Genomic DNA, 21,273 nt, shown 5'->3' on the forward strand with positions numbered 1-21,273 from the left:
GCAAACGAACTCCAGACGCGTGCGCCCCCTTGTGCATCTGGCTAACGTGGGACCTGGAGAACCGGGCCTAGAACCGGGGTCCTTAGGCTTCACAGGCAAGCACTTAACCGCTAAGCCATCTCTCCAGCCCTTGTTTTGTTTTATATATTTTATTTATTTATTTGAGAGAGTGAAAGAGGTGCAGAGAGAGAGACAGAGAGAGAGAATGGGTGTGCCAGGGCCTCTAGCCACTGCACATGAACTCCAGATGCATGCACCGCCCCCTTGTGCATCTGGCTTATGTGGATCCTGGAGAGTTGAACCAGGATCCTTTGGCTTTGAAGAAAATGCCTTAACTGCTAAGCCATCTCTCCAGCTCTTGCTTTGTCTTTCTTTCTTTGTCTCACTATGTTGCCCAGGCTAGCCTTCATCACATATACTCGAGCAGTCCTTCTGCCTCAGCCTCCCAGGTAGCTGGGGCAACTGGCATGCTCCAGTGCTTCCAGCTTCTCAGAATAGCTTGTATCAGGAGATCTACAGTTCTCGGAATTGATTCACACTTACCGCGTGGATCTGTGCCCGTCTAACACGGTGACAAGGAAGCAGTGCGTCACTTCATTCGCATGTCACAGGCCCGGAAGTGCTTTGGTCATGTAAATATGGCGGTGCCCGCCTGCAGACCACAGTTCTCGGAATTGATTCACACTTACCGCGTGGATCTGTGCCCGTCTAACGTAGAGACAAGGAAGCAGTGCGTCACTTCATTCGCATGTCACAGGCCCGGAAGTGCTTTGGTCATGTAAATACGGCGGTGCCCGCCTGCAGACCACAGTTCTCAGAATTGATTCACACTTACCGCGTGGATCTGTGCCCGTCTAACACGGTGACAAGGAAGCAGCCAGTTCATTCGCATGTCACAGGCCCGGAAGTGCTCTACTCGTATAAATATGGCGGTGCCCGCCTGCAGACTGCCACATTTCTTTAAAATTTCATAGTTTGAACTGTTTACGATTACCATTTTTAGAAAAAAAATTAGGGGCTGAGGGAATGACTTAGCAGTTAAGGCACTTGCATATAAAGCCTGCTGTCCTGGGTTTAATTCCCCAATACACATATAAAGCAAGATGCACAAAGTGACATTTATGCTTGGAGTTTGTTTACAGTGGTCAGAGGCCTTAGCACACCTTGACAAGCATTTATTCATTCTTATTTCCCCCTCTCTGTTCCTCTCTCAAATAAATAATTTTTTTTTTCTTTTTGGTCGTTCGAGGTAGGGTCTCACTCTCACCCAGGCTAACCTGGAATTCATTCTGCAGTCTCTGGGTGGCCTCTAACTCAGGATGATCCTCCTACCTCTGCCCTCCGAGTGCTGGGATTAAAGGTGTGAGCCACCATGCCTGGCCTAGCAAGTAATTGTTTTTAATTGAAAAATTATTGTCTCATTTTTATAACATGACTTGGTTAATAAATGTCACATATAATTAATTTTGTTTTTATAGCCCCTTGTTGCTGTACCACATAGAATTCATTCAACAAGTAGAAATGTGAGAGAAGAGAAAACACGTTCAGAGATAAACTGTAAGTATTTACTGTATACGGTTAAGAATTTTTTAAGTATTTTATTTTTATTTATTTGAGAGAGAGATACAGAAATAAGCAAGGAGAAAGAGAGAGAGAGAGAGAGAATATGGGCATGCCAGGACCTCCAGCCACTGCAAACAAACTCCAGATGCATGCACCCCCTTGTGCATCTGGCTTACATGGGTTCTGGGGAGTTGAACCTGGGTCCTTTGGCTTTGTAGGCAAGTGCCTTCACCACTAAGCCATCTCTCCAGGCCCAGCTAAGAATTTTTTTTTTTTAAGCGTATCTATTTGTAAGCAGAGAGAGAGAAAAAGAGAGTGTGGGCATGCCAGTGCTTCTTGAATGCCACTGCAAACTACTTCAGATGCATACACCACTTTGTGCACCTGGCTTTGCCTGAGTACTGGGGAGTTGAACCCAGGTCGTTAGGCTTTGTAGGCAAGCACCTTAACTGCTGAGCCATCTCTCCAGCCCCACAGTTAAGAATTTAATGACCCCAAAATAACATTTCATACTGTAATTCAGTTAAATTTAGTAAAAGTAATTTTAGTTTCCTACTAAACACTTATGTGTCAGGTTTATCTACAACTATATGAATTTCATTTTCCTTATTCCTTTGGGATTTTTAGTAGCAAAAAAAAGTAGGGGGAGTGTATTTATATTACTCTTGCTAAGGAAAAGTAAAATTGCCGGAATAAAGACAACAGAAGCAATCAAAGTACTGCATCATAAACTCGTGTGTGTGAGCCAGCTAGAGAACTCATGCAGCTGCAGTTTCTGACTCAGTGGCTCCAGTAGGAGGCATGAGGGCCTTCTAACAAGCCCGGGGGCTATGCACACACCCATACTCAGGAAGCTGTACTTGGTGAATGAAGGGAGTGAGAAGTCATTGAAACAGCACCTGATTTACCTAAGAGACCTAAAATAGGTTTTTGGGCCTTCTGATTGCCGTATGCAGATCCAGGATGTTTTAGATTGGTCCAGGACTCTTATCTGTCTGTCTCTGAATCACTCCTTGCAAGTTTACATCAGTGATTCTCAACTTCTGCTTGCGTGTGTATGCTGTGTAAGACTAGATGCTTAGAGCCCAAATTTTCTGAGATTCTGATTCAGCCCTTTATTGTGTGGGGACAGATAGCAGACATCCTCCTGTCTTCCCTATTTGCAATTAGTAGAGGTGTCATATGCCTAGTCTGTTGAGGTGACAACAAGATTGAAAACCACATGTACTAATTGGTGGCAGGCAAGTGTTTACTTAGTGGGCTATCTTATGGTTAGAAGTAAGACAAGATCCATAGAAGAGGGCCATGCATGCTGTTACCTCTGTGTACTTAGAGAGGGGACAGGCTTTGGCACGCTGGTAATTGGTTTTGTCATCTTGATGTTTTGTGTTCACTACAATGTTGGCTCCCTTCGAAACTGTATAGTGTTTGGGCAGCCAGTACAAGATCATACTGGTTTGCAGCAAAGCTTGTTACTCTTCCTTCCAGGAGCCCCTCTGCCTTCACTTCAGTGCAATGGAAGGTTTGGCATGTAATAATGCTAGAGCAGTCTCATGCTCAGAGTTTCTTTTTGATATTAAACACAAGCCTACAGAGCATAGTTCAGCATACGTACGTTCAAGGAGATGGTAGAGAAAACATGTAAACCAGTAGACTTACAGATAGGAGGTTTTGACATTGGTAAGAACAAACAGGATGATTGATCAACAGTTATTTAAACTGTTTGTTGTTGTTCTTTTCTGTTTAAGTTGGCCAAGTGAAATTTGATCCACCTTTAAGGAAAGAGACTGAACCTCATCACGAACTTGTAAGTAGCCTTGGAGTGTTCAAGTTGAACCTAAAAGTTTAATTAGCCTTTCTGATGGATTGGTGCTGACATAAAAAGATAGTAATTAATATTTTCTAAAGCATTTGGAGAAATAAAGTGGTGATTCTAAAATACTGGATAAATAAATCTGTGTTGCTGAGATTGAATATTTTCAAAATTATCTTAAGAGACACTAGTTTTGCCATTCTGATTCCGTGTTTTGAAAGCTGGCCTTTAATAAGTTTTTGGTTTTTGTTTGTTAGGTCTTTCAGTTTTTGAGGGGCTTTTGTGCATTCATTAGGAAAAATGCCATGGTCTCTCAGCATCACAGTAGAGCTGATGTGTTGGGAGTACTAACACCCAGGAAGAGGCATGCTGTCGGGTAGATAAGTATGCAGTCCACATGGATGAGCTGCCAGACCGCAGTGTTCTCACAGTTCTGGGCGCCTTGTGTTCTTGTGTAAAGTACTGCTTTCCAGGTATACAGCATTGCCATTCAGTCTGAGGCAAAGTGCTCCGCAAACATTTGAGATGTTAATACTTCATGGAAGAATAAAAATGAGATTTTAAAAAACAAATCATCCTAATGAAATTACTTTGCCAAGGCTGCAGATTATTTGTTTTATTTTGTTCCTTTCCTGTATAATAAATGGGGGGAAAAACACTAAAGACTGCAGTGGGAACTTTCTTCTGAAATTTAGTGCTTATTTTAACCCACTTGACTACACAGACCAAAGGGGACTGTTAATCTTGATCCTGAGCCACTAATTCACAGTACTAGTCTGAAGAAAGAGAATGTTAATGTCTTAAAATGAACTTTCTATAACACTGACATTTTATAGAGAGGGATGGAGAAGATCAACAGCAAAAAATAGCCATGGTATTGATAAATGCTAATTGTGTTCCCTTAACACAATTTTGAGTTGATGGTCTCTTTTTTTTTTAAGTTGGCATTACACAAATTTAAATTATATACTAATTTAATAACTGCATTATGAAGCAAAGTTGTAACGTTGCTTGTTTAGAAGCTGCTTAATGTAATTTGATTTTGCATTTGTCTTAATACAATGATGTTAGCAGGACTTACCTCACTTTTGAAAGTTTCCCTTTGTGAACTTGTGGCTCTCTGTCTAAGTGTAAATAACCTGGGTTTCTTGGTCTCCGCTGAACAGCCCGACAGTGATGGTTTTTTCGACAGTTCAGAAGAAATATACTACACTGCAAGATCTAATCTGGTATTTCCTCTTCTGATTTTCTTTGTCAGCATTGTTTTATTGTCAGTTTTTTAAGCTTAACCATTTTGTCCAGTCTTAATGTTTTATAAACTAAACCTTGTCATTTAGCAAGCTTTCACATATTAAGGAGTATGGCAGTTTTTTTCCTAACAAGTCAAATAAATATATCTACCCAAATGTGAAGTTGTAAAGATAAAATGTTTTTGCTTTTATATAAAGACATTAATATTTAAATTTCTCACACAAGTGTAAAATTACTTTATAAATTACACTTTCCTATTATGTCCATTTTTAATGTAACTTGTTTCAGTGAACTTGAAACCATCTATCTATATATATACATTCATATATATATATATATATATATATATATAAAACTATTCATGTCACATATGTATTATTTTAATATGTTACATATAATATATTGATATTTTGCATATACTTATATATTATATGCTACGTATATAATATAATACATATGGGTTATAAAAATATATTATCCCTAAGGTAAAAATAAAATCAGATAAAATTTTGGTTTTATAGTATTATGCTATGTCCACCTTTCTCAGAAAAATACCTGCATTATATAACATCTGTGACGTTACAGATTCTGAGTTATGTTACTGTTACATAAAGGAAAATGAAAAATTAATCCCAGTAAGTATAGTAAATGGTAGTATTAACCGTTGTTACTGAATAGTCTCTCTGTCCGTGTGGCTGGCAGCCCCAGTTTGCTCTTGTATACATGTCCATATTCTGCTTTTCTGCCTCCAAGTAAAATTTTTGTTCTCTTCTTCAACTTGATATCATACCTCCTTCAATTTTGGTTAGTTTAAGAAAGTATATGAATTCTTCAATCTGTGCCTTCTAACAAAAGATTTTTAAACAAAGTTTCTTTTCAAGGAGAAGTTGCTGTCTTTGAGAACAAAAAATACACATATAAACTTTCAGGTGTGCAATAGGATATCTGATGTGTCCAACTGCTGACAAGGAGAACTAACCTGTAGTGGGCGCTGTGGAAGTTAGACCATGAAGGTGCTGTTTAGGCCAGAGGGGCTTTTTTGGCTTTGGGGGAGGGGGGACAAAGGCGGTGGCCGCATTGTGCAGGACCCAGTGTAGACGCTTCATGCAGGAAATGGACAGACGTTCTTACGTGATTTCCGGGGAACAAAGGCGTGGGAATTATTGCAGGAATAGTCATTGTCACAGACCCTAGTTTTAAGTGATACTCGATGTGGGCTGGAGAGATGGCTTAGTGGTTAAAGTACTTGCCTGTGAAGCCTGAGGACCCAGGTTTAACTCCCCAGAACCCACATAAGCCAGATGCACAAGGTGGTATATCCGTACAGAGTCTGTTTGCAGTGGCTGGAGGCCCTGGTGCACCCTTTCTCTCTCACTCTCCCTTTTCCTCTCTTTGTTCTTTGAAAAGAGATACTCAGTGAATTGCTTAAGAAACTACTATACCATCACCAGATGTAGCATTTAGCTAAAAGATGTGGATGTCAATCATCAACAAGAACACGGGGAAGCCCTTAAATCGTATGTGTCCCCTATAGTTAGAGCTAAAGAACCGAAAGAAGGAAGGGAAGGAAAGGGGGAGGGAGGAAAAACTGTTTGCTGGAAATAGCTCAGCAGATAAAAACACTTGATGCTTAAGGATGAGGGCTTTTTAGGGCCAATGACCACTGAGTCTGACTCCCCAGAAACCATGTGAAAATCAAGGCATGGCCATGCCTGTTGTAACCCAGTACATGGGGTGCGCAGACTGGAGAACACTGTGGCTCACTGACCAGCAGCAGCTCCGAGCTGAGGGAGAGACCCTGTCCCGAGGGATTATGCAGATGAGCAGTAAGCGGACACCCACACATGCTTGCTTCACACACCACACCACACCACACCATGCCTGTGTGTGTATCTACACGTACCCACAGCAACAACACACGACCCTGGAGCAGCCCAGTGTCCCTGGAGGAGGGAGGGGCCAGAATTAACCAAGGGGCAGGTGACCTGGAATGGCCACAGAAAGCTTCTTCCTGGATTGATATTTCAGAGTGAGGTACTTGTAGGCTAGGCTTGACAATCAATAAAAGTTGTTGTGGAAATAGAAGACCATAGAATCACAAGTTTATGGGCTGGTTAAGTTGACATGATACTTGTTAATCTAGTCCATGAAGAGAAGGTAGCGACAAAACCATAAATACACTTCAGAGTTACATACATTTTCTTTACCTCATGTGGTACTGTCCTGATACTGTGACTGACGAATACCCATGTTCGTCTCCCAAATCAGTTCACGTGCTAGCCCCGCCCTACCCAGCAGTCACAGCTTCTTGTGGAACAAGAGAGCTCTGGAAGGGATCCAGAGACAAGCCTAGCTGCAGTTGTGGTAGGAGAGGCTGTAGGATCCCTGACCTCTGCACAGTTGTGGTAGGAGAGCCTGTAGGATCCCTGACCTCGGCACAGTTGTGGTAGGAGAGGCTGTGGGATCACTGATCTCGGCACAGTTGTGGTAGGAGAGGCTGTTGGATCACTGATCTCGGCACAGTTGTGGTAGGAGAGGCTGTTGGATCACTGATCTTGGCACAGTTGTGGTAGGAGAGGCTGTAGGATCCCTGACCTCGGCACAGTTGTGGTAGGAGAGGCTGTAGGATCCCTGACCTCTGCACAGTTGTGGTAGGAGAGCCTGTAGGATCCCTGACCTCGGCACAGTTGTGGTAGGAGAGGCTGTAGGATCCCTGACCTCGGCACAGTTGTGGTAGGAGAGGCTGTAGGATCCCTGACCTCGGCACAGTTGTGGTAGGAGAGGCTGTTGGATCACTGATCTTGGCACAGTTGTGGTAGGAGAGCCTGTAGGATCCCTGACCTCGGCACAGTTGTGGTAGGAGAGGCTGTAGGATCCCTGACCTCGGCACAGTTGTGGTAGGAGAGGCTGTAGGATCCCTGACCTCGGCACAGTTGTGGTAGGAGAGGCTGTAGGATCCCTGACCTCGGCACAGTTGTGGTAGGAGAGGCTGTTGGATCACTGATCTTGGCACAGTTGTGGTAGGAGAGCCTGTAGGATCCCTGACCTCGGCACAGTTGTGGTAGGAGAGCCTGTAGGATCCCTGACCTCGGCACAGTTGTGGTAGGAGAGGCTGTAGGATCCCTGACCTCTGCACAGTTGTGGTAGGAGAGGCTGTAGGATCCCTGACCTCGGCACAGTTGTGGTAGGAGAGGCTGTAGGATCCCTGACCTCGGCACAGTTGTGGTAGGAGAGGCTGTAGGATCCCTGACCTCGGCACAGTTGTGGTAGGAGAGGCTGTAGGATCCCTGACCTCGGCACAGTTGTGGTAGGAGAGGCTGTAGGATCCCTGACCTCGGCACAGTTGTGGTAGGAGAGGCTGTTGGATCACTGATCTTGGCACAGTTGTGGTAGGAGAGCCTGTAGGATCCCTGACCTCGGCACAGTTGTGGTAGGAGAGCCTGTAGGATCCCTGACCTCGGCACAGTTGTGGTAGGAGAGGCTGTAGGATCCCTGATCTCTGCACAGTTGTGGTAGGAGAGGCTGTAGGATCCCTGACCTCTGCACAGTTGTGGTAGGAGAGGCTGTAGGATCCCTGATCTCTGCACAGTTGTGGTAGGAGAGCCTGTAGGATCCCTGACCTCGGCACAGTTGTGGTAGGAGATGCTGTAGGATCACTGATCTCTGCACAGTTATGGTAGGAGAGGCTGTAGGATCCCTGACCTCGGCACAGTTGTGGTAGGAGAGGCTGTAGGATCCCTGACCTCGGCACAGTTGTGGTAGGAGAGGCTGTTGGATCACTGATCTCGGCACAGTTGTGGTAGGAGAGGCTGTAGGATCCCTGATCTCTGCACAGTTGTGGTAGGAGAGGCTGTAGGATCCCTGACCTCGGTACAGTTGTGGTAGGAGAGGCTGTAGGATCCCTGACCTCGGCACAGTTGTGGTAGGAGAGGCTGTAGGATCCCTGACCTCGGCACAGTTGTGGTAGGAGAGCCTGTAGGATCCCTGACCTCGGCACAGTTGTGGTAGGAGAGGCTGTAGGATCCCTGACCTCGGCACAGTTGTGGTAGGAGAGCCTGTAGGATCCCTGACCTCGGCACAGTTGTGGTAGGAGAGCCTGTAGGATCCCTGACCTCGGCACAGTTGTGGTAGGAGAGGCTGTAGGATCCCTGACCTCGGCACAGTTGTGGTAGGAGAGGCTGTTGGATCACTGATCTCGGCACAGTTGTGGTAGGAGAGGCTGTTGGATCACTATCTCTGCACAGTTGTGGTAGGAGAGGCTGTAGGATCACTGATCTCTGCACAGTTGTGGTAGGAGAGGCTGTAGGATCCCTGATCTCTGCACAGTTGTGGGTAGGAGAGGCTGTAGGATCCCTGATCTCTGCACAGTTGTGGGTAGGAGAGGCTGTTGGATCCCTGATCTCTGCACAGTTGTGGGTAGGAGAGGCTGTAGGATCCCTGACGTCTGCACAGTTGTGGTAGGAGAGGCTTTTGGATCACTGATCTCTGCACAGTTGTGGTAGGAGAGGCTTTTGGATCACTATCTCTGCACAGTTGTGGTAGGAGAGGCTGTAGGATCACTATCTATCTCGGCACAGTTGTGGTAGGAGAGGCTGTAGGATCACTATCTATCTCGGCACAGTTGTGGTAGGAGAGGCTGTAGGATCACGATCTCTGCACAGTTGTGGTAGGAGAGGCTTTTGGATCACTATCTCGGCACAGTTGTGGTAGGAGAGGCTGTAGGATCACGATCTCTGCACAGTTGTGGTAGGAGAGGCTTTTGGATCACTATCTCGGCACAGTTGTGGTAGGAGAGGCTGTAGGATCACGATCTCTGCACAGTTGTGGTATGATAAGCCGCAGCATCCCTAACCTCTGTACGTTCGTGGTACAAGAGGCTCTAGGTCACTGATATATGGATACAGGAATGAAAAAGACATTTGTTACATTCTGCAATTTATAAAACTATTAAAACTCATTTCTGGTGGGAACAACACTAATGTCTCTAGATATTTTATATAGGAGGCATTATTCTCAACATGAACTGTAACCTCATGGTCACTTAATGGTATTTCTTTGAACAGTAGAGTTTTCCGCAGCAGTGCTATGATGTCATCGTCAATTTAAATACACTCTGTGGTGAACTCTGGAAGTTGCCTGCAGACTGATTTCTTAGTAGTGCCCAAGTCAGTTATCTCTACAATACAAATATTATCTTATTTCTCTTGTTTTACAAATGAGAGCATTTCAAGGTGCAAAGTAGCGCAAAGTTGTTATTCTTTAAGACCAGCAGTCAATACTGGACATAAGCTCAAACAGAAACGCTTCACCCTTCCTTTTATGCTTTGCAGGATTTTATACTGCGTTCCCTTCACCCACCCTCCAACATACGCGTCCCACTGTTTGATTTTTATTCTACCTGATAAAATACCCATCCCTTAAAATAATACCCCATCTTCACCCTTTTTTTAAAGCATAGTCCAGTGGCATTAAGTACATTGACATTGTACAACCATCTCCAGAATGTGTCCAGTCTCCCAAACTGAACGTCCGTTCAGTCACCAGCCCCTGGCAGCAACCCTTCCTTTTTGTTTATAATTCTGACAATTTTAGGTATCTTGGATAAGTAGAATCATTACATCTGTCCTCTTATGAGTGACTCACTTCACGCCTTCATCGCGTTCCAGTTCGTGTCATAAATACTTCTTTCATGGCGACTCTACTCCGCCTCCTGCAGTCTCCACACTGTGCTTATGCCTTTATCTGTTGATTGCACGCTCACTTGCTTGCACCTTCTGGCTTCTGTGGGGACTGTGGTCATGACCACAGATCTGTAATGCATGTTTGAGTCCTTGCTTTTATACATCTAAAAATGGAACTGCTGGATCATGTCGTGATTTATCCTGTTTGTTTGTTTGTGGCAGGGTCTCCCTCTACCATAGGCTGGCCTTGAACTCATGGTGATTCTCCTGCCTTAGGCTCCTAAGTGCAAGGATTCAAGGTGTACATAGCCACACCTGACCTGATACAGTGACTCTATATTTCTTTCTTTCTTTTTTTTTTTTTGAGATGTGCAGTAATGTTTTCCATAGCAACTACCACATTTTGCATTTCTTTTTTTCTAATATTTATTTATTTATTGATAGAGAAAGAGAGAGGCAGATAGAGCAAATGGGTTTGAGACTGGGTCCCTCGGCTTCACAGGCAAGCTCCTTAACCATTAATCCATCTCTCCAGCTCCCATTTTGCATTCCAAAGGACCCAGGTTCAATTCCGCAGGACCCACATAAGCCAGATGCACATGGTGGTGCATGTGTCTGGAGTTCATTTGCAGTGGCTAGAGGCCCTGGCGTGCCCACTCTCATTCTCTCCGCCCCCCACCCCCGCCACTTTTTCTCTAAAATAAAATCTTAAGTGACAAATGTGCTTGTTGTGGGTAGTACATACCTGTAATTCCAGTACTTAGGAAGTGCTGACAGGAGGGTCAGTTCAAGGTCATCTTTAGTTTCATAGCAAGTTCAAGTTCAGCCTGGGCACATTAGATTCTACCACCAACACCAACACAAAAAATAAAAAATAAAAATAAAAACCACTTGTTGCTGACCTCCCAAAACTTGGAACTCAAAATGTCTAGCTCTCATCTTTTTAGTTTTGTTTTTGCTTTTTTGAGTGCAGCGTTGGATCCTTTTGTATTTGATAGTGATCTGTGGAGCTTTATCACTGACCTATGAAGGAGTCCCTTGTGTGTTTGTGTCTGGATGAAAGTTTTGCCAGTGGAGGTGACTTTCTGGCTCCCCTGCATTGTGTTGTGGAGCTGGCTTTCTCGCCAGTGCACTGTGGGCTCGTCTCAGCCTGTGAGGTCAGTCAGCCGTTCATATCATCTGGCTTGGATATGCTGTATGTGGGGTGAGAGGGTGGCTGGAATTCCTGCATGTCCAGAGCTGGGGCGCGGGGGGGGGGGGGGAGGTTGTGGGATGCTGTCCGGAGGTGTTCTGGGCTGCTCCGCCTGGCCCCCTCGTCCTCTCCTTCGGGCTCCTTTGGTTTTGTAGGGCTGGTGTGAGAGAGGGGAACCTGCTCGGGGAGCTCCCGGCGCTCTGGCAGGCCTGGGCAACATAGCTGTCCTCTTAACAGGGAATCGACACGAGCTGACAGCCTTAACGCTGCTGTGACCCAGAAGAAACTTTCATTTACTCCCTGGCCTCACATGTTAAGCATTGCATAGTACCAGTGATTTCTGATTGATTTAACTGAGTATTAACTTTATCATTTTGTAAATGAACTCTCAATATTGCACCTTCAATCTTTGTTATTACCCCAAAGCAGTTTTTTTTTGGGGGGGGGACATGGGGCACAAGGTCTCTCTCCAGCCCAGACTGACTTGGAACTCGCTCTGTATGAGTCTAGATAACCTTGAACTCAAGACAAGCCTCCTACCTCAGCTTCCCATGTGATGTGAGCCATGACACCCAACTCCAAAAGCATTTTAAAAGAATCAGATACTCAAAACTTAATGAAGCCAGAAGAGTAGAGCTTAAGTTTCAGGTCTTTAAATTTAGGTCTAAGTTTTTAAATCTGCTTGAGTTTTCCAAACAACCTAAAGACTAGAAGCAATAATTGACTAGGAAGAATTATGTCTATAACAATAGAAATAGATACATCTGATACACATAATATCTGTAAATTAAAAGATACTATTTCAAATCTCATAACTGGTTTAAAAAAATAATGAGCTAAATTTCACTGGCTATCTTGATTATCTGCACAACATTTCATCATGAATGGTGGTAGTGGACCTAAAACAAAGACATTAGTAGAAGAGGGATTACTTAGAAAAAAGGGGTTCAGGGGAATGGAGATTGGGAGCAAGAGAAGGTTCAGAGGCTGTGTGGACCTACATAAAAATTCCTAACTAGCAGGATGTGGTGGCGCACACCTTTAATACCAGCACTGGGGAGGCAAAGGTAGGAGGATCACAGTGAGTTCAAGGCCAGCCTGAGACTAGATAGTGAATTCCAGGTCAGCCTGGGCCAGAACGAGACCCTACGTCAAAAAACAATTATAAAAATAGTACTAAAAAAATTAAAATTGGGCGGGAGTGATGGCTTAGTGGTTAAGCACTTGCCTGTGAAGCCAAGGACCCTGGTTCAAGGCTCAATTCCCCAGTACCCACATAAGCCAGATGCACATAGTGGTGTGTGCATCTGGAGTTCGTTTGCAGTGGCTGGAGGCTTTGGTGCTCCCATTTTCTCTTTCTGTCTGTTCCTCTTTCTCTTGTCTGTCGCTCTCAAATAAATAAAAATATGTGGAAAGTTGATGATAATATAAAATACTAATTTTGGTTTTGGGAAAGGGTTGCTTGGCTTGGTTTTTGTATTTGAAATGGTCTTACACGGGCTAAGTTGTAGTCCTCCTGCGTAAGCCTGCAGAGAGCTGGGTTCGTAGGCCGGTGCCCGCGCTCGCAGCTAGAGTGCTGTGCTAAGTGTTATGGGAGGACGTGGAGAGAACCAGCGCCCTCACTGCGCTGAGGAGGACTCCCAGCACCTCCGGGGTCTGTGCCTGCAGATGACCACCGTCGCCTCACCAGGGGACGCTCCGTCTGCCTCACGTAGTCATGGTCCTAGAGCCTCGGTCAGCATGCTCACCACCCTACCTGCTTCTCGAGCTTTTTAAGAAATAATCTTCCAGGCTGGAGGAATGGCTCAGCAGTTAAGGTGTTTGCCTGCAAAGCCAAAGGACCCAGGTTCAATTCTTCAGAACCCATGTTAGCCAGATGCACAAGGTGGCGCATGTGTCTGGAGTTTGTTTGCAGTGGCTGGAGGCCCTGGTGTGTCTGCTCTCTCTCTCTCTCTTTCCAATAAATAAATAAAAATTTAAAAAAAGAAATAATCTTCCTTTTAAGTTATCTTGGATTCATTTTCTCTTTGTTTTACTCCAATCTCTTCCATGCTAACAGGTGTCTCACTAATAGCCACAATGTTCTCATTTTTTGATGTGGGAAAAAAATTTCTCCTATTACTCTGTCTCCTGGGTTAACATACACAGCCCATGTATCTTTTTGAGTTTTTTTTTTTTTAACACCAATTGTATCAGTTCTATTCCTGCTGTTTTCTCATATGATCCCCCGAGATGATTTTACACAAAAAAAGAATTACAATAAGTTTTTTTTTTATTATATGTCTTGTTTTCCCAGTTTGTCACAATGATTTTGTTCTTTCTTACCCTGTTTTTTTCTCAATTTCTGCTCTAGACTTAGAAACATTCTCCCCCCCCCCGTCTCTCTCTCTCACACATACACACATTGAACTTTGATTATGTTGGATAACTTGTGAACTGTTGCTTGAGCCTCGAGTTAACGCTTTCCTGTTACCATGTGTGGCCAGCCCATGTGGTTACTTGTTGGGCATTACATTAAGTTTTGCCATTCACTAGGTCATGCCTGACTCATGCTGCTCATGTTTTTATTGCTTGCATGTTCGTTGACTGATCTAGCTTATTAAGGATACCCAAATGCTGCCATCGTCTTACTTATTTTGGATGGATCTTGCTTATCTGAGTGCATTTGCCTGTGGTATTCCTTTGTGTCTTTCTCTTGTTTTCCATTTTCCTTGGTTTGCTGGCTGAAACCCTGTCGTCTGTGAGGTGCGCAGTAAGTCGCGTTTGGAGCTGGTCAGATTAGGTTAGTAGAGGGCTGAGAGTCCTGAACGTGATCGCGTGGCTGGCACCCTGGCACCCGCGGTTGCCATAACGCATAATAATATTGGGAAAGAAACTACTAGTACTCTTAGCTTTCCTGGTAGGACTTGGCACATGGCATATTTCTCAGATGTAACTAGAACTTATAACCTCCTTTGGCCTAAATGTTACTCTACACCTAAATCTGTGCTCAATTTTTCTATTTTTTTAATATATATATATTTTTTACATTTGTTTTTCTTTGTGTTTTAAGTCATGACCACTTGTGTGGCAATACCAGTTGTGTGGTCCTCCTAAGATACAAATTAAAGAGATCCGGTCCATTTTCATTAAAGGTTCATGCGACACCAGTGTGCTAGGTAGTCAGCTCCCTTCTTCGTGATGTACCTGTGCGCTCACTGGGAAGGACCTTTACTATAGCACGAATGAACACACAGGTTGAAGAGAATGAAATTTGAACCCTGTCAAAACCATGATTTTGAGCAAGTTTTTTTTGCTGTTGGATAGGTCTTGGGTTAAAATTTTAAAATGCTTTTCTTTTAAGTCCTGTAAGTGTCGCTTAGACTCATCTTGTTTCATACTTTAGAATTCTCTTTGGGTATCTTAGCACGCTGAAGTGCAGTCTGTACAGGAGAATGAACCGTTGGCATTTGAACAAGCATTGCTCTCGGGGGGGGGGGGGGCGCAGGCTGCATGTGCCAGGTGCTGTTAGACCGTGGCTGTAGGGAAGGAACACAGATTTGACCCTTTGTCCTAAGTGGGAGGAGCTAGCCTCCGGTCCCCAGAGGTGCTGGGTTGCCAGGAGACACGCAGGGCAGGAAGCCCTGGTGATGAGGGTGGTACAACGTGGAGGCTGCTCTGTGGTGACCTGCACTAGGTTCTCTCACCATGCAGCTCACATTTTCTTATAAGTCAAAAGCATGTTTGACTAGGCTCTAATGCAAAGATTCGCTTAAACTTGATAAGTTAAAACAGTGCTTGAAAGCCGGTGGCATCTTACAAGCGGAGACAAGGCAGCTCTGCTCTTTCCATGGTGCTTGGAAAGTACACTGCCTCCCTCAGGAGGAGGCGTGAGTGCGCGTCTGTGTCGCTGACGCTTCTGAGTTTGAAGCCTTCGTATCACAGCCCACAGCATTCTGTCAGAATGTTGACAGTTGAGGAATGCTCTTAGAATTCACTTGAAGTTTTATTGTTTTACTCCTCAGCTATTCTCAAAACTCCAGTGAATGCAGTTTCTAATCTTGTGCAAGTTTACATATAAATTTACTTTTAAAATAGTTCCCAGTTTTATATCTTTAAAAAACTGCTTGCATGAAACAGCAGTAGAAATATGTGAATGTGTATATATACATAATCATTTCAGACGTTGCACACAGTCAAACCAAGATTTTCATTGCTTAGTTTGATCATTTTTGTTTTATCATAGCTTGACAATAAGTAACTTATTTGAGCTCCCCCCCCCACTAACTAATTACAGTAGCAGTAGCCTCAAATGAAACTTGCATATATTGTTTGGAAACATTCCCAGAAAAATATTGAAATAATAAAATTCAGGACTAAAAACTTAAATCTTTTATTGTTGAAAGTCCTATCATGTCTTCTTTTTAAGAACATACAGCAATACAGATTTATTTTGGGTTGGGATATCTTTTAAAAATAATACATGTTAATATATAGTGATTATGATATAATATTTTATGCTAAATATTTTATCTTACACTCTTAGGATCTACAAGTAGAATATGGACAAGGACACCAAAGTAGTTATTTTTTAGGTGGAAACAAGTAAGTAAAGTTCTTTTAAAATAATTTCTTTTAAATTATTTTTTAGTATTTAAGGTAGTAAGTTACATTGGGTGGTCAATTTGTTTTATGCCTTTAACTCATTCTACAGCTCTCTGCTTGCTGTTTTTAGTTAATTGCCATAATTGGGAGGATTAATTTAAGCTGTTTTTAAGCAATTTCCTGGTCTTGTTACAAGTCTTGTCACCTGAAAATAAACACACATTTTACCATTTTTTTTCTAAAGTTGAGCCATTATATACAAAACTTGTTTTCATGTGTCTTCTAAATGTGCTAGTCAGCTGTGTATTGTTCACACAACTTAGAATCTTCAATTTAACAACTTAGTATTTTAATAAATATTTTTATTGCCTGGCTTGGTGGCACACACTTTTAATCCCAGCACTCAGGAGGCAGAGGTAGGAGGATTGCAAGAATTTGAGGCTGCCCTGAGACTCCATCGTGAATTCCAGGTCAGCCTGAGGGAGAGTGTGACCCTACCTTGAAAAACAACAACAACAAAAATAAAATATTTGTTATTTATTTGCAAGCAGAGAGAGAAGACAGGCAGATAGAATAGGCACACCAGGGCCTCCAGCCGCTGTATGCAAACTCCAGATGCATTCCCCACGTTGTACATCTGGCTCCATGTGGTTGCCAGGGAATTGAACACAGTTGTTGGACTTAGCAAGGAAATGCCTTAACCACGGAGCTGTCTCTAGAGCCCAACTGCTTAGTATTTATAAAAGTGAATAGTAGTTAAAATGTGTACAGAGTTTTAAGAATTATTTCTTACGAGAAATGAGTTTAGCATTTAACACCCTGTGGTAAAACCCTGTGCATAAGTCACTGTTAACATACGAGAATGAAGACTTTTCTTTCCCTTGAAATCCACATTTCCAGAGTTGATAGATAATCATCATTGTAAAAAGCTATTTATAAAGGAACATTATTTAAATTGCAAAAAATATTCTGGCAATGTAGATATTATCTAATAACCAGCAAAATGTTAAAACGTAGTTTGAATTCCATTGGAGAACTGAGACCTATATATTCTCATATTTTAAGTTATGCATAAGCTGAGAAATAATGATTAAAGACAAATAACTTTATGGATAATAATAACAATTGCATTGCTGTTTTTTTTAGATAAACTAAACATTATATTTTTTCCTTTAATAAACTATGTTTTCCAATTCAGATAAAAAGGTTTGAATCACAAACTAAGGAACTACTTTAGTTTTTATTTGATCTGAATTTCATCTAAATGTAAGGGAGTTATCATTGTTTATTCTTTTTATTACCTTTGATAATCTTGACACTATTGTTATTACTATGCTAGCTTGTCTTTCATAAAATGGAAAATAAGTGTAAAATTTCCTTGGTAGAAAGTGCAGTTTTACCTAAATAGTAAGTACTTGCTGTTTATGACTTGTCCTAGTCAGCTGGTGGACCACAAAGATTATTTTATGTCATTGTGAGTTAGTGAATAAGACCTTTCATTTTTTCATATGGTCTCTAAATATGATGCCTTTGTTTTGTGTGTGCATTTATTTATTTATTTGAGAGACAGAGAATGGGCACGCTAGAGCCTCCAGCTGCTGCAAACAAACTCCAAACACATGTGCTGCCTTGTGCATCTGGCTTACGTGGTCCTGGGGAACTGAACTTAAATTCTTTGGCTTTGCTGGCAAGCACCTTAACCACTAAGCCATTTCTCCAATCCTGTTCCTTTTTTTTTTTTTTAAATATTTTTTTGTTTATTTTTATTTTATTTATTTATTTGAAAGTGACAGACAGAGAGAGAAAGAGGCAGATAGAGAGAGAGAATGGGCACGCCAGGACCTCCAGCCACTGCAAATGAACTCCAGGTGTGTGTGCCCCCTTGTGCATCTGGCTAACATGGGTCCTGGGGAATCAAGCCTCGAGCTAGGGTCCTTAGGCTTCACAGGCAAGCGCTTAACTGCTAAGCCATCTCTCCAGCCCTCCTGTTCCTTTTTCTTTTAAATTATCTAACAAAAAGTAGGTTTCTGTTGCAGTCCCGTTTGCACTGCTGGCAGAAATCACCTGACCAAGAGCAGCTTGTGGGGAAAAAAGCGTTTATTTTGGCTTACAGACTTGAGAGGAAGCTCCACGATGGCATGAGCAGAGGGTGGTCATCACCCCTGGCCAACATAAGATGGACAGTAGCAACAGGAGAGTGTGCCCAGCACTACTTGCTAATGCAAGGGGAAACTGGCTGTAATACCCATGCCCGCCCCCAGTAATACACTGCCTCCAGGAGGCATTAATTCCCAAATCTCCATCAGCTGGGAACCTAGCATTGAGAACACCTAAGTTTATGGGGGACCCTGAACCAAACCACCATAGTTTCCATGTAACTTTTTCATCTTAGGTTTTGGTTAGCCCTCCCCCAGTCCTCCTTTCATCTCCCATACCCATCCCTGCTTAACCCTTTCTACCCCATATTCTTTCCCGGTTCTTGCATATCATATGTTTTCTACTAACACCTGCCCCCCAACATACATTGGTTGTAAGATCCTTTGTAAAAAAATTTTAAAACATAACTTTATGAGAGAGAAAGAGACAGGGAATATGGGTAAGCCAGGTCCCTTACTGCATACAAACTCCAGATGTATGTGCCACCTTGTGTGTCTGGCTTTACATGGGTACTGAGGAATTGAACCCTGACCAGCAGTCTTTGCAACTGCTGAGCTGTCTCCCCAGCCCAGGTTTAAGAACCTTTTCACAACTAGATTTTGGTGTATTGGAGACTGAATGAATTGAAAACAGTATTTTATTTACCTTTTTTTTTTAGCTCATTTCGAATATATTTTAAGATTATGCACGTGGCTAGGTAAAATGTTAATAATTTGCCCAACCTTCATTTTTTGATTAATTGGATCCCTGCTTAAGGAACTGTATTATATATAACGAATCCCTGGCAAGGTAGGTTGGCCAGAAGTGTGCCCTTGCTGTCTTGTGTGTAGGTGTGCACATACATGTGACATGAGCATGGATGCAGCATGCTCCTGCTGTCCTGGTGCGTCGGCGTCGTTCTTGTGGCCAGCCAGTGCTGTGCAGCTCCCAGGATTTCCTGCTTTCTCCAAAGGTGATCGGGCAGACAGATTTCCATTCTTGGGTTTCTGCCTCCTCCAGATCAAGCAGGACTTGTATTTGTTACATAGGAACTTTTCTTTCTGTGAAAGGAGGCATGTGTCTTAAGACTTTTATTCTGATATCACTGGGATCAACTCTTGTGACCATTTGTTTAAAGTGAACAAAAAGGTATTTTTAAAGAAAACTCCTAAATTATGTCTGATTTTATTTTTAGTATAGAGCAGAGTCCTAAAGATTATTCCCTTCTAATTGATAGAACTGAGAAGAATAAGGTGAATTACCTGGATCCTGGCACAGTTGCGTACAGGACTAGGAATTGCCTACTCAGAATTGGCTCTTCCTGGGAATACTTGATCTTGAGAAATTTTCTTTCACTGTCTTACAAAGTTAAATTAAATTAAATATTAAAATAGTGCCTGCCTCCCAGGGTGCTAAGGGTGAAAAGGAATAGTCATTGGGAAGTGTTTGGCATACTTAGGGCTTACTAAGTCCTTAATTATTAGTTATTCTTATATATAAGTAGCTACTCCATAAATAATTATTGATTTTTATTAGGAAGCAAATAAGTAGATAAAACTGCTCTTCAGTTTTGTAGAAATGAGTTATCTGCTTTTAAATATAGACAGAAGAGTACACGCACACGCTGTGTAGGGTCAACCAGGTGGTTTTGAAAGATCTCAGTACCTGCGGCACGAATGCTTCATGTAGTCCAGATACGCTGAGTGCTTGATGGTCTTTGTACTTCTCCGCTATCGGTCTCAGTACTGCCTCAGTTCAATCTGCTCATGTGTTGTTCTGTTTGAAGCTTTCCCATCAGATAGCCATCACTTTGGATTAGTAATTCATTTCATTAACAGAAATCCCACACTAGGAGAATCCAGACAGTCGAATAGCGTCACTGTTTCTGGAGCAGCCCCCAGTCTTCATGAAGAAACCAGGATCACATGTTCCCATGCCTCCCCAGATGCAATGTCCACTGTCCAGGACTCTGGTAGTCAGGCAGCCAGGGTTCGTGAAAGATTATGAAATCCAAAAAGTAGGCCATGTGCCCATTTTGTATCAAGACTGTAAATTCTATTCTATAACTCTGTTAGCAAAATATTTTATGGTAAAATAGTTACAAATAAATGAATAAAAACCATGCATAGATTTCCTAGGCCACAGCTAGGCCTAGGAAACTCCCAATAAGGTTCTTTTCTCAAAAGGAGAATGTCATATAAATCCCATTAAATATGGTAACTGAAATTTAAAGCTAGTTTTAAATTGTCTTCCTAATTAATTTCAAATTCTTATAATTTTTGCTACAGAAATGCCTTGAAAAATATTCCTAAGTTTATTTGTTTATGGCAGGGTCTTACTAGGTAGCCCAGGCTGGTCTCAAACTTGTGAACCTCCTGATTGCTGGGGTAGCATATGCTACCCCCTTCAGCCTTTTCATACTGTCTTAAGTCCCATGAGAGCCCACTGTCTGGTTCAGGGGTACAGTGTTGGATTTGGTAAAGTAGTTTAAAGCAGCATTTCTCAGATTTTTGGTCTCATGATCCTTGTACTGTATTCTTTAGTTGATAGTAGAGGATTTATAGTATTGTAATTTCAGGAAATTTTCAAAAATACCTGTTAGTTTTAAAATAATATATGTCATCATAAATTAAATGCATATTTTGTATTTTTTCAAAATCTTTATCTAAAGGACAAGTTCAGATGCCACCTCCTTACGCTATCTTCCTGTGGCACTTCTGGTTTCTCTCATAGGAGATTCAGAGGCAGCAGATAATTAAAAGACCCGGTATATGTCAGTACCATAGAGCAAACTGTTGAAACCCACTAATCACGTTTTATAAAAATAGCTATATTTCCCTGAAACAAAATAATAATGGTAAGAAGAAAAATGACATTGATCTGTATTTTTTGTATATTTTCTTCACACTTACTCGGAGATGGCTGAATTCTCATGTCTGCTGCTACATTTAATGAGTTATATCACATATCACAGAGGTTTTGGAAAACTCCAGTAGACACCCATGGGAGTAAGAGTGTAAAAAGCACTCAGATAAAATAGTACAAGAACTATT

The 21,273-nt window shown here is 42.4% G+C and overlaps 1 protein-coding gene across 4 annotated transcripts in view; it reads left to right on the plus strand.

Moving 5' to 3' along the window:
- Positions 1-21,273, plus strand: part of Map4k3 (mitogen-activated protein kinase kinase kinase kinase 3) — a 164,566-nt gene that overhangs the window by 102,388 nt on the left and 40,905 nt on the right. For 3 of the 4 annotated variants that reach the window (XM_004660110.2, XM_045137376.1, XM_045137377.1), the window contains 4 exons: positions 1,479-1,557; positions 3,312-3,370; positions 4,543-4,605; positions 16,026-16,084. In XM_004660110.2, the coding sequence (XP_004660167.1) occupies positions 1,479-1,557; positions 3,312-3,370; positions 4,543-4,605; positions 16,026-16,084 (260 nt within the window). The remainder of the gene's footprint in view (positions 1-1,478; positions 1,558-3,311; positions 3,371-4,542; positions 4,606-16,025; positions 16,085-21,273) is intronic. The other variant, XM_004660111.2, reaches the window with a different exon arrangement.

This window comes from Jaculus jaculus, chromosome 18 (assembly GCF_020740685.1).
Source record: "Jaculus jaculus isolate mJacJac1 chromosome 18, mJacJac1.mat.Y.cur, whole genome shotgun sequence".
Taxonomy (NCBI): Eukaryota; Metazoa; Chordata; class Mammalia; order Rodentia; family Dipodidae; genus Jaculus; species Jaculus jaculus.